This window comes from Hippoglossus hippoglossus, chromosome 9, assembly GCF_009819705.1.
Source record: "Hippoglossus hippoglossus isolate fHipHip1 chromosome 9, fHipHip1.pri, whole genome shotgun sequence".
Lineage (NCBI taxonomy): Eukaryota > Metazoa > Chordata > Actinopteri > Pleuronectiformes > Pleuronectidae > Hippoglossus > Hippoglossus hippoglossus.
Window position 1 is genome coordinate 24,381,271 of NC_047159.1, and position 14,412 is coordinate 24,395,682.

Genomic DNA, 14,412 nt, shown 5'->3' on the forward strand with positions numbered 1-14,412 from the left:
GAACTAGCCTTAACTAAAATGGGTTAGGGTTAGGGTTAGAGACTGTATATCAAAAAAGTGAACATGAGCGGAAACAAAAAGCACATCCCAATGCTGTTAACTAAGGGAGAACATAAGCTTTTGAAAATACAGTGTATTTTCCAGAGGTTGAGTATATGTCTCAGGAGTCAAATCCTATGGATGTTGGTTTATAGTTTAGAAATTTGAAGAACTCTGGCTGAACTCTAAATCTGCTGCTACTCCAGGGACTATTTTACTATTTGGCGACATGAAGGGATGATTGAACAGGTTCTATGATTTATGGAATCAACAGCAAATTGCAATGTCAGACAGGCTGGTTTTCAAAGAAGCTGGAATCAATAAGGCGTATAAACATGGGGCCCATTCCCCCAAAACACTCTGAATGTCCTCCGTCTGTTGTGGTTGGATGAACCAGCTAAATCACCCCTGGTGGAAAGTACAGGTAACAACCATACTCTGCTTTGGGGTGAGGTTTGCTGACAGACTCAAACCATTTTCTTTTACATTTATTTATTTATTTCCTACAGTTTGCTGAGGGTGAAAAGCGTCCAGGTTGGATCTGAGGAGCACCAATTTATATAAAAAACAGACTGGACTAAGAATCATGTGGTGTGTGTAAAAGATGCTGAAAAATACACTGAAATCACAGTCTGATAAAAAGCTGATAATGTACATAGTTTAAAGAAATAAAAGGTATGCTTGAGCCAACCATGATCATATTTTGACTCTTTAAAAATCTAATTTTTTTTTTTATTCAATTCTCTTCAATCATCTTTTTATGAATTATAATTTGTCTATTGTTTCCCTCTTTCATTGTGATTTAATTCCCTGGTCTCTGAAGCACTAGGTGAATCATTCTTGAACAGAACAGATGGGTGCTTCATCTGTGTAGCTGCGGTAGCTGAAGTACAAATGTGAAATGAACGGTGGAGTGAGGCCTCGTTCAAATCGAATCGTTCCTTTCTCCTGTCCAACCCGCAGCGTTTGCTTTTCACAGGAGAGACAACACAAATCCCCGATGATGTGCCTTCAATTCTTTCTCCACAAAGCACAAAAAGCTTCCGTGCTCTCTCGCCGCGCTCTCTCATTTACACCGAATGCAAACAACATCCTCCGACATTTGCCACCAATTCAAGAGTAATTAACAATGCTTGTTAACTATCTGAATGGCTGTTCCGCAGGGAGACTCACATCTTTTTGAAGTCGCACACAACGTATTCGGGCCAGTCGATGAAGCACACCATCCGACCGGGGAGCTCGTCCATGTTGGAGTAGTAGTACTGGGGGAAGGCCAGGAGCAGAGCCAGCACCCAGATCACAACCACCACCACTTTGGTCTCTGTGGATGACATGCGCTGCTGCAGAGGGTGGATGATGGCCATGTACCTGTAAAGGGGGGAAAGAGAGAGAAGTCAGTGATGCTAGGAAACACTTGTGGGCTGAGCCACCATTTTCAGGATCGTATAATCTCCAAATTAGAGATACAACTGCATTGCCTGTTCTAAACCTCTCTGTTTGGAATGAGCTGTTCCCTTGTCCTGTGTTAATGCTCTGGAGCTACTTCAGAACTGCCACTAGTGAGTCCTCCTCAAACAGTTCTACAATAAACCTTTTATTGTTTTTGTGCTGGATGTTGTGTGCAGAGCTTTTTATAAACATTCTATGGAGCAGAGAGAAGTTAGAAAACTTTGTGTTCATCCTACCTGGTTTACCCAGAAAGATTTTATCGTGGACTGCTACAGAGTGCTGGTCGCCTCCTTAGTCAATGTTTGATTAATATCGAACATGTCACGTGTCCAAATTGCACCAAAATCGTCACTGTACTTTCGACATTAACAATACACATGACAAGTGTGAAGCTGATAAATTGAAAGGTTCATGAGATATGCCTTCCACATACAGACAGACATACAGTAGATGAAGCACTGAGCTAAATAAACATCATTTCTAGAAAACAGGGTTGCCAAACAAATTTGTTAGCTCACATCTGTGGGTTTGATCCCTCAGGCTTTCGGCTTTCATTGAGAAAAGATTTGACACCAAATATTGAATATGATCATGTATAAATTAATTTTACCATATGCAATTCTTTGTTGTCTCCTGATTGAGAATTAAATGGAGCACACACGTACACATTGGAGGCTTCATTGAAACACTGCTCATTCGCTTTGAATGGGGCGACGTCATGCGTTGCTGAACTGCATTGTGTATCCATTGCTTTGCTTTGTGGTGCTTGCAGCAGGCACAAGCCAATCACATTAAGTTTAAACAAATAGTCAAGCCCAGGCGCTGGCCAATCAAATCATGTTTATGCAAATACAGGTCAAAATGAGCCTGGAGAGAGGAGTCAGAGGCAGCTGGTGAACCTGGTGTGCATTCATCTGGTTGTGGAGTTTATTTCCCCTTGTACATTGCATGGGCTTCGCTAGCATGGAAGGTTTACAAAAGGCAGCTATTTGTGTGTCCTGAGCAGGAAACTGTGATTGGCTGAAGTCGTTGTGATGAATGCACCAGCACCAAGTGTCAGGCCTGTCTACCGGCGTGCATTAAAGAGATGCATACCTGTGTGGGCTCAGTAAAGATAGAGGATGTTGTTTGTTGTTCACACTGTAAAGCCCCTTCGGACAAATGTGTTGTTTGTTGTGTGTGGCTTTACATAAAACTGAAATGACTTGATTTGTCTCTGGAATTTCTTGCCTGAGGAGATAAGTACAGTACAGTGGCCCTGAGAGCTCACATACTAAAACTTAAGAAAACACATGCAAGTCGACAAAACACAAGCAAAGTAAGAAAACATCTTGTGCGTAATGTGTTGTGTTGTGCGTAATGTGTTGTGTTGTGCGTAATGTGCTGTGTTGTGTGTAATGTGTTGTGTGTAATGTGAGGTGTTGTGTTGTCAAATTGATGAAGATGTTTTCTTACTTTGCTTGTGTTTTGTCTACTTGCATGTGTTTTCTTCAGTTGCAGTGCGTTGAGCTCTCAGGGCCACCGCAGATAAGACTTATCAGCACTTTCATCTGTTTTATATCATTGCCTAAAACATATTTCTACTGGAAAGCATTTGGATGCCTGAATATAACTGGTTTTAATGGAAGTTGGAATCTTTGTTTTGTCATGTGTTTGTTTAGATAAGTGCTTTAGAAATCACGTTTTTATTATTAATATTATTATTATTACTAGTGCAGTGCAGATTATAAACCTCCCTGTTTGGAATCGTTTTTTGTTTGTCCTGTGTTAAAGCTCCGGAGTTACTTCAGAATTATTCTTTGTGAGCAGTGAGTCCTCCTCAAACTGTTCTACAATATATTGTCAGTTTTTATTGTTTGTGTGTTGATCTTATGGTGTAGAGAGAAGTTAGAAATCCTTGTGTTCATCCTACATGGTTTATCTACAATGAAAATGTTTTCATTAAATGGAAATTAATTTTATTTATTACTGTTCACGTGTGTGGTTTATATGTATATAAGTTTTTAATGATTTACGTAGCTGCTGGTTCTTTTTCAAACATTGTGTGTTGACATTTCAAAGGTTGTTTAAGCAAACCACACAATCTTCGGACCCAAGTTCACAACTTTTCAGATGAAAACTGTAATTTTGCCCAATAGGATTGCAGCAACAAAACGAATGATATATTTTACTTTTTAGACAGATAATTAAGAGGAATTGATTCTATGAATGTTGCTGCCATGACAGATTAGCACCTGCAACACCAGTCAATGTCTGTGTCAGTCTGATTTGGTGAAATAAAAATAATCTAATTATCAAAATAATCGTCTGGTGATTTTGCAGAGTTGCCTAACATTGCTGTAGTACGTAGAAGAAGATATGTTCAACTCGGCCCACAGACTGAAGGCACACTGTCCTGCCCCCACTGACTGCTACAGAGCGCCCTTCTGCTCTTGCCTCGGCCAGTAGTTATACACATGCCAAGTGTCAGGCCAATATAAATATAAATAAGATTAATTTCATCACACAAGGGCATTTTCTGCCGTATGATGGTTGCTAACTGCCCACAGTTGACTTCCCTGTTAAAGTTATGTAAGCACAAAGACACCAGATTAGACAAACCTGTTCAGTATCAAATAGGTACAAATATTATACTGACAAACACAAGCACACTGTATCATAATGTAAAGCGTCAGTTTGATTGTCCATTGTTTGAAGAGTAGATGATTCAATGTCCAGTGTGTGATCACATGTTATTTTGGGCCTTGTTGTGGGAAAAGTGTGAAAAAAATGCTCATTTGTGTACGAGTCATACATTTAAAAATAGTGTTGCTGAAGGGTAACTAGGATGTGAAGCTTCACACACACACACACACACACACACACACACACACACACACACATTCGCCCACGCAGCAACATCTGAAGCATTTCAAAGGACGTTTACAGGTCAAACTGCACATTATACCTTGATTTTCACTCAAAGGGGGAAAATAATTATTTTTCTATAAATATTTTTTGGGACCATGAAACGAGGCTCTCTGCAGACTGGAGTTATAGAAGAGTGTCTGCCATGAAGCAGAACTCTAGTCAAATGATTCCTCTCAGCGCTTGAGCGATCATTTCACATTGTTATAATCATGTAATCAGAGAGACAACGGAGCCCATGAATGACTGAAAACGACCTCATACATAATTAACAGTGAGCCTCATCATCAGGAAAATGGTTTAGAGCACTTGAGCTGACAGATCCTCTTCCCCTCAGCAAAAATACAAGTTGTCTAAGTTCTTTTTTATCCTCGCAAAGATTTGACCAGATATTTAGTTGAATTGACTTTAATTTAAACCTGTAAAAAATTGTTTGCTCCTCCTGTGCCGTTTTTTTTTGGATGTTTTTGTGTTAAACACAATCAAAGTAAAATATAGTTATACAAACTCTTTTATAGCCTTGGTGTATATGCTCTGGAAACCAGTACAGAGAATTATCGTCAGTTATTTTTTTTTGTTTTCTTTTAATCAAAACTCTCCAGTAAAATGCCATCCTGAGCTAAAGAGGTCTAATTAAAGGCTTAATCCCACTAATACCCCAAATGAATCTGCTAAATGGACTAATTATATCAGTGAGAAGAAGAGGCCTTTGAAATCTAACGCTCCCAGTGGTCTGCTGAAAATGAGAGATCAGTCTCAGCTTTACTTTGGCTCAGCTTCAAACGCCGCTGGCAGCCACGTGGCTTCGTTTCTTGATGTAGGTGAGTCACAGTCGGGCTGTTGATGTCAGAATCAAACACACACCTGCAGAGGACAGAGGTCTGCCCACTTGACAGCCCCAGTCATCCTCACTGGCAAGCAAGAACTGCACTCAGGCTGAACACAGACATTTAGTCATTAGAATTTGCATTTAACCTGCCATGATTGAAACTGCCGTTTATCACAAATGATTAAAGAGTCTCGACGAGGCTCATGTGGGTTTGTTGTCATTTAAAAAAGTGTTATTCAGGCAAGATATGTTAATAAACGGAAGTCAAAAGTCCAACTTTATTCTCTACACATACTTTTTATTATCAAAATATGTTTTGATTGAAACAAGGGTCAGTATTTCTCTAAATTGAATTTGATCTAATCTGAAGCCAGAATCCAAGTCATGATCTTAAAGATGTAATCCCGTTATCTTAAACATCTATCTATCTATATCATCAAAGTGATGTAACAAAGTACATTTACTTTGTTACTCTAACAGAGTACATTTTTATGTACTTTAGTTTGAATACTTTAAGTATATTTAAAAGCAAGTACTTAATATCATTCAAGTAGAAAAGTGTATGTGGTACTTTACCACTGCAAACAACTGCTTTAAAATAAGCACAACAATTTAATTGGGGGATTGTGTTTTTTCCCCAATGAGGAGTCACAACTTAACTTAGGACAATAACATTTGTTACACATTTCAAAAAGGAATATAAACACTTTCTGTTGGACAGTTACACCTGCAACCACTGATATATCTCATACTGGTTATTTCCTCCTGTTTAAGTCCTTTCCCATCTGAATGTGTGTGTCACTGTATGTGTTGACTCCATCTCTGCTGAGTCCCTGTCTTGATTTTGTTGTTTTTGAATTTTGATGGGAGTTTTGTCTTATATGTGCTGCAGAACAGGAACCTGCTATAAACCATTTCTAACTGAGGCAGGCCTGTTTAACTGTCACTGTAATGTTGCTTTTAATCCTTTTCTGTAGGATAAATGAATTCATTAAATAAATGTTTTGTACAACAATGTACGAAGCAGCTGTGTTAACCCATCCTTAACAGAGCTGTGGTTATAGAGGCAGTGGATGGCTCAGGAGGTAATTGCAGGGTTGGTGGTTGAAACCCAGCTTCTCTTGTCCACCTAACGACGTGTCCCGTGTAAAATGTTGGATGTTGCCATCAATTAACATACAGCTACGCTTGACAAGATAAAAGCAGCATTAGGAGCCCAATTTGAAAGTCAGTTCTACGAGGTTTTACTGAACAAATGCTTGGAAGTGCTTTATGACTGAAGTCTGCCGTGTACTTGTATTTTAACCCTATTTTGCTTTTTTTCAGTTTCAATGTTTTTCAGTTGCATGCATCCGCTCTGTTTGATTAACTCCACCGCCTGAAAAAGTATAACCAGTAATAATAATCCAGTATAACCCAATATGAACGCTGCTTTTATTCAAACAAAAAAGAAAATGTCGCTCTCTGCATTCTAATGTCTCGACACCCACTGCTACAGCTGAGAGGTATTTCATTTTTATAGATTTGTCGGTAGAGAATCCTGCTTCCCTGTGTTTCCCTCCCTTTCAATTTCATTCCCTTTCATTTCACATCTTGGTAAGCACACCTTTGAGACTTTGGACTTCAAATGTCTGTCTGTGGGCGATATCTGATTCCTCTCAATAGGATACCTCTCACAAGGTGGCAGACAGCATGGGCAACCTTTGCTGCATTGCATGGGTGAAATACATCTCCAATTATCCACAAATAGAACCTGAACTGCCATGGCAGCGCAACGGTTCAATATAAACACCATGAGGCCGCTGCAATGCTCTCCAGAAGAGCAATAAGTGATTAAGAAGGAAGCAGCTTCAACGACAGATGAAATTGCCTGCCTTCAAGCCTGTCAGTGCTTTTCAAATTGCATTTGAAAGTAGGTTGTGGTAATTTGATCATGAATTTGTTTCCTCTGGTTTATTGGCCTCTCGGGAGGCTATTGTTGATTCAGAGAATGTTACGTAAACTCCCATCGGTTGGGAGGAGAAAGGCCTGGTGAAGGCAGCAGAGCCTGGGTGTGTGTGTGTGTGTGTGTGTGTGTGTGTGTGTGTGTGTGTGTGTTAGAGAGTGAGTGTGCTTGGTAAATTGTTACTTGTTTCTATTGTTGTCCACTTGCATAAATATGACTCCTTCAGCCTTCAATCTCATTACTAACCAGCAGACACTCAAAACCAATATCCACCTGCTCACTACAGCATCACCGCCCCCCTGAATGAGCGATGTGTGTGCATGTGTGTGTTTGTGCACATATTGCCTTGGTTGTAGAACATGAGCTTGCTTGTTGAGGTCAACCCGATTTAGAAGGAGATAAAGTATGTGAAAAGCGAATTCAGTTTAATTTTATGAAAAACATAACTTTTCACTGCAGATAAACCAGGTAGGATAAACTTTTCTAACTGCACCACAGACTGTTGTAAAAAAGCTCGACACACAACATCCAGCACACAAACAATAAAAGTGACAATATATTGTAGAACTGTTTTAGGAAGACTCACTAATGACAAGGAATAATTCAGAAGTGGCTCCGGAGCATCAACACAGAGAACAGCCCATTCCAACCAGGCAGGTTTAGAACGCGCACTGCAGCAAGTCATTATAATGATGAAAGGATGAACAAACTTTCAATAGATTAACAACAAATACTGCAATAATATGTGACCGCAACAATAAAAGAAATGAGTATTGTTGACAGATATTTGCAGATGTTCGATCTCAGTGACTTTATTGTATCCCTCTCTTTAATAGTGCACAAGCCTCATCAAATTGAATAAAAGCAGGGCAACCAATCTTAATTATTTTTAATAACAATTATAACTGTACCTAATGAGCCAAAACAGGATTTAAAAAGATAACACAACAATAATAACAACAGCCACCTGTCGGCTAAGTGCCCCTAAGCAAAGCACATTTAGCCTTGAAGTCATTTTTCAAGCTCTAGTTGGGATTTGATTTTTTTTTTTCAGTGACAGGAAATGACAAGTGTTAATTGGAGTGTTGTTTATTCATCCAGAGGTGAGATGGCTCTGAGGCAGCTGCTCAGAATGATCTAAATGTCTGGCACTGACGCTGATGGAGGTGGATTTATTGAAGCATCTCTGATACACAGACTTCATCCTGGTGGCACACTGTCACATCTTGACGAGCATAATGTGAACATCAGAGCTGCAATGACATCTTTGACATCTGATGCATAGATTGTATGGATTACACTGGAGCAGCTGCTGCTGGAATATAAAGTTAGAGTTACTTACAGCACCAGGTATTTTGACATCTCTAGTAGTAAACGTCTATAACATCATTATTGCGGTGTCATTTTAGTATGTATGTACATCATTGTTTATTTATTGAATTCTTTCATAGCTCAGGGTAGAACAACAGTGGCTACATGTTTGGTGAAACCTATTCTTCTTTGGGCCTTAGACTGCACTCGTGTATTCCAAGACTATTTATTTGAATGGGTTGCTGTTAGTGCGGACGTCCTGGATCCACAGAGGATGAATCCTCTTCACTTTAATGAATTTTTGCACCATCATGAGGTTCAGATTCGTCAACATGAACCCTGGCTGCACTTTGTGTTTAGTGCTAATGATCGACAAAGGAGGATGAGGAACATAATGAACATTACACTGCCTTAAAATCAGCAGGCTACCATGTTGTTGTTAGCAGCGAGCTGCAGAGTTAGTAGCCTGGCTTCAGACTCTTAGGGCCGTACCTTATAGGTGCACTGCGACGCTAAGCATGACACAGTGTCTTTGTTAGGATTGGATGTCACTTTCTTGTCCAGCACCAATGTTGTTTAAACAACAATTGTAATAGTGCCAGAACTATGGGTAAAAAATGGCTGTTGAACCCAGATACATTGATGCTGATGTAGTTCAAAATTACTGATAGATAAATGGATAAACAACCAATCTTTGATCAGCTCCTTCTTGTGCTACACGACACTTACAAAAGTTTCAGATTGAACTCAATGTCTAAAATCAGTGGAGTAATTATTTCACGGTATCCATTGCATTATTGTGTTTTCATAGTTATTTAACTAAATGTTACAAGTCACAAATCAAAATAGGGGCAACAGAGGAAATTTTCACTCTCCGTAGTAATTTTCCCAGTGTGATTTGGAAATCAACCCCAGCGAGAGCTCTAGTTAATTCAAACGCCCTCATTTTCTGCTTAATGACCACCATGTCACCTTATTGCCTGCTTCTGGTCATGTCACATAATCTTTTTGTAGTGAGCAAACACACATTCTTCCCACTTTTCATTCACGGAGCACTAAATCACAGCTAGAGCCATGCGGGGTGACAGAGGCCAGAATAACTTCTCCTGATGATGCCTCCGGGGACAAGAAATGGAGGAGGGAGAGGAGGAAGTGGAAATTGGTGGAGGGAGGTGAGAATGCTGGAGAGAGGGCCGCCATAAGCTCTTGTTAATATGCTGCACACTAAGTCATCTGCTGGTGTGACCTGGTCTGTCTGGGACAAGCCGGCTGTGTTGTGGAGAGATGGTTGATGGTCCAGTCTCAGCCAATAACTCTGCATTTGTTACTGAATCAGCTCCTCGGCCAAGTGAGGGGCAAAATGTAATAGCTCAGATGTCAGAGATGCAGGCCACAAAGATTTAGGGTTACGATTTCCTTGGTGAATGAGAAACTCTCTCTTTTCCAAACCATTAACCCTGAAGAGGCCTTGAGGGAGGAATCCACTTGTGAGCTCGCTTTCACCGATAAATACGATCAATCGCTGATGATCAGCACGCTGCAGGAATGACTAAACAATGTATATTTCCTTTTGGTGGGTCCACTTTCTTATGCAGTCCGAGTCGTCTAATTTTTCAGAATGCAATAAGAACCACTGTTTAGCCCATTAAAGCTACTGTAGGTATCGAAATCTGGGTACCACTGACTTATAAAGAGCCACTTTTATCATCTTTTTTATTTATATAATAATATAATTATAACAATAATAACTTTATCTGTATAGCACTTATCTAAACAAGGTTACAAAGTGCTTCACACAAAAGTCCATGGCAAAATTAAGATTCAATTGTAATAAAAGATATTCTGCAATTAAATGAATTGCGACCACGCCATTCATTTGCTTTTCATGCTGCATGTAACATGCAGCACATGTAAAAAAGTAAACTAGTCTTCTCTCATGTTCTTGTTTCTCAAGCACAAACATTTCTCTTCTGGTATTTCATACAGATCTGGCCACAAGCAATCTCAGAGTCCATTGGCTACCATTTGATGAGGAATTCACCTCTGGGGGCAATCGCCACTATTTTGGGGCTTGCGGTGTATATATCCGACTTACGATTACTGTTCACTGTTAAAAGTCTGACTAGTTTATTTTATCACACAAGTCGAACGTTTCTCCACATATAAGCACAAACAGTGATTTTCTTTCTAGGCGTATCAGGTCCAGGCGACAGTTTGACTGATCTCTATTCCCAGCTAACTGCATTTGAATACAGATAAATAAAAAAGCCAATACATTTTGGTCAATGTTTCCACCTGGAGACGGTTAACCTGCCAACAACCAAAGCCCGCAAATGTGATGAGTCAAACTACAAACAGAAAAGGCTTCAGGGCCACAAAATATTGTCCGTTGCCAACAGATTCTGCAGAATCTGTTTATAGATGTATCTGTTACACAATCAGTTGAGAAAATTAACAAATTAACAACTAGCAGGCCTAGTTGACACGAGCAGGTACTTATTACAACATTCCACTCCCTTTTTTAGGATATTGATGCTGGTGCAAGGAGGTAAATGGTTCTATCATTATCCGACAGTAGCAGCGACCACAGATCCACCTGAGGATGTTTACCAGTTTAGAGAGATGGGACAAATGCCCCGCTTGGGCTGATCTGCAGTTTTAATTCGTAAGACCAGTAACATTTGAATTGCTTCAGAGTGTTGGACTTGGATGACAAAAGGTCTTCCACAAAGATGCTGGGCCTTAAAACCAATTACAATAGAAGTCCTACTCCTATGTGAAGTTTGCATGTTCTCTACCTGTCTGTGTTGGCTCTATCTGGGTACTCCTCCCACAGTCCAAACACATGCAGATTGAGTTAGGTTGATTGGAGACTCTAAATTGACCATAGCTGTGAATGTGACTGTGAATGGTTATTTGTCTGTGTATGTTGACCCTGCGATTCTCTGTTGACCTGTCCAGGATGTAACCCTGGACAGTTTCTCCCTTTGCTCTCAAAACAGCCTCTGTTCTTCATGACAATCTGATCCTTTACTGATTTATTATTGTTATTATTATGGAAGATTTTTACTCTCTTATTTGGTTTTCTTTTTATGTGCCCTTGATGGCTGCAAACATCACAATATTGTGCCTTATATAGAGATGTTGCTACATTCCCACACTATTCAAGCTTCTGGATGTACTGAGCAGCAGTGTTTCTTATTCATCAAGAAACTTTTAATGGGTCCAAACGTTGCTGTTTCTAAATTAGATTACATTATGCTAATTTTATGTACGACATGTACAAATGCCAATTTACATATGTCTTATTCATCAATTGCATTTAATTTGCACTTTAAAAATGCATCCCAGCTCTGAATGTTAAGCATCTGCAATTTCAAACTGTCTCCTCAGAGCCAAACTATGACCTGATGAATTCATGCATTGCTGAAGTCTGAGCTTAAGAGAGAATAATCATCAGTGTTTCATATGAAAATCCGAGCAGCTATCAGTGGCACACAGAAGGCCGCAACTAAATGGGCAGAAATTAGCCAAATGGAACAATGGATTTCAGTCAGGCCCTCCACACTGCACTGTGCACATTGATACTAAACAATATCCACTAATCTAGACATGGAGCCTGTCCCTGGATGCATCGGATGGAAGGCAGAGAAATATCCTCAGCAGGTCAGTCTCCTGCTGACACATTGTTGATAAATACAGCCAAGCATGGGAATTCCATTTTGCTTGAGGCTCACGTCTGCATGTGGACCACATGATTGGTGGGGACCTACGTGGCGGCGAGGGTGGAGAGATTATGATCCAGACCCTTAGCTTTGATTTTAAATATACAGTATAATATACACCTATGACAATGAAAGCTTTAGATGTGTACAGTACAACACGTGTATACAAATAAATGGTTTATGACAAAGGGGGGTTACTCATGTCAATCATGAGATCTTCATAAAGTTCCCTAAGAAAAGGTGTTAAGTCAATAGAAAGTCATATAGGCCAATAATGACCTACTTGAATGACACACACACACACACACACACACACACACACACTCACACTCACACACACACACACACACACACACATACATGACAAATAAAATTGAAAATGCATACCTTTGTTATAACTATGCATTTGATCTATATTGACTGAAATGAGCAGACATGTGTGCATACACTTTATAAATTTAATCCAGTCGTGTACAGACACAATGCGACAGGTGGCCCTGTTGGTAAGCAGCCTGCATTGTGGTTGCACAAGCTGGCAGCCTGGCAGAGTCTATTTAGAGCCTATGAAGAACAGAAGTAGCTTACAAACTGTAAACATAGTCGGCTGGAATGCTTACAGTAACAGAGTAATGATGAAATGAGAGTCATTTTAGGCTCCTTTAATACTTGTTTCCATCACTGCATATAGGCTATGGAGACAGGGTCGTCATTTCTGACGAATACAGACTGTGACAGTTTATAGTTTTGTGAGGAAATTTGACATTTATGAAAACATATATGAAAGTCAACCATTCCTTATTTTAAAGAAAAGTTGGGTAGGTGGGCACATCACATACCCACAGCTAGTTCCTAAGATCACATATCACAGATTCATGCAAAACCAGTGGACAATCCACACAAGTGTATTAGAAGTGGTGCAAATTGATGCAAAGACACATCCCTGCGATTTGAAGATGTTTTAACTTGAGCAGTAGCCCGGGGCTTTATGAATCTGCCTTACAAAAATACAGCGATTGTAGGAAAAGTGACACTCAAGGTAAATATTAGAAAGAACCAGAGTTTCTTCCACCCAGTAAACAGGCATGTTCCCACAGACACAGTGTGCATCTTTGTTGTCCGGGCAAGAATTCACCCCACTGTCTTTCTGGACAAACTGTAAGAGTCTACAACCAATGCGTCTCCCCCGTCTCTCACTGTCCAGGAATGAAACCAAAATATCCTGGATTCCAATGCTGACATCTTGCACATTTGGAGCCAGACTCTGTGCAGTAGAGATCATGGTCTGGAGCTGTGGTTCTGTCTGAACACTCTGGCTTCCTCCCAAAGTCCAGAGACATGTAGATTTGATTGGAGACTAAATTGACCTTAGGTGTGAATGTGAGTGTGAATGGTTGTTTCTCTCTGTACGTTGGCCCTGTGATACACTGGCAACCTGTCCAGAGTGGACCCCGCCTCTCGCCAAGTGTCAGCTGGGATTGGCTCCAGCTCCTCCTGTGACCCTCAAGGGATGAGTGGTAATTTAATGGTTGGATGGTAAATATCCACTTCTTGAAACTCTGTTGTGTCTATGTTATATAACAAGGTTGAATTTTAAATGAACAGCTGATGAATGATGTGAGTGACTCAATCTAATACTGATGAACCTAAATATGCAAACCATAAAGAAACATCTCGCTTTTATTGTTCCAACCATCAGGGATTTTGAGAAAAGTGGTGCCACTCTGAGAAAACCCAGTTTCAACAGCATACCGAAAAGTAACAATACAAAATAATGTGTCTAAAGGAGCCACATGAGTGTGGCTTTAGTTGAGGTGTTAATAAGGCAATTCACACCTACAGGCATTTGTGAATGGATCTGGAATAGCTCAGTTCATTTTCAATTTCCTGGGGGCTTTAATAAACGTTACCAACAAGAATGCCTCCGGATGCAGTTGGATGGAGCTACTACCAATCAGAGCAGCAAAACGTGTGATGTAACTCATTAACAGGTGACGTGAGGGCATTTGTTTGTTCCTTTTTTTAGAGAAAACTTATCACAGATGCAGCTCGCAGATTCAACAGACCTCGCCACATCAGCAGAGGCCATCTTGGTTGTTAGAGGGAATGCCTAAGCAGCGCTCCTTTATCAGTCATCATACCAGGAGCCTGGAAACCAGAACCAGAAGCGTATATGAGCTTACTGATTGGTCTGGTTTATGGGGCACTGT

The 14,412-nt window shown here is 40.1% G+C and overlaps 1 protein-coding gene across 1 annotated transcript in view; it reads right to left on the reverse strand.

Annotated features, from left to right (window-relative positions):
* The window catches only part of tacr1a (tachykinin receptor 1a), a 53,992-nt gene that overhangs the window by 36,698 nt on the left and 2,882 nt on the right, over window positions 1-14,412 (reverse strand). The window contains exon 2 of the mRNA XM_034596185.1: window positions 1,213-1,407. Coding sequence (XP_034452076.1) covers window positions 1,213-1,407 — 195 coding nt within the window. The remainder of the gene's footprint in view (window positions 1-1,212; window positions 1,408-14,412) is intronic.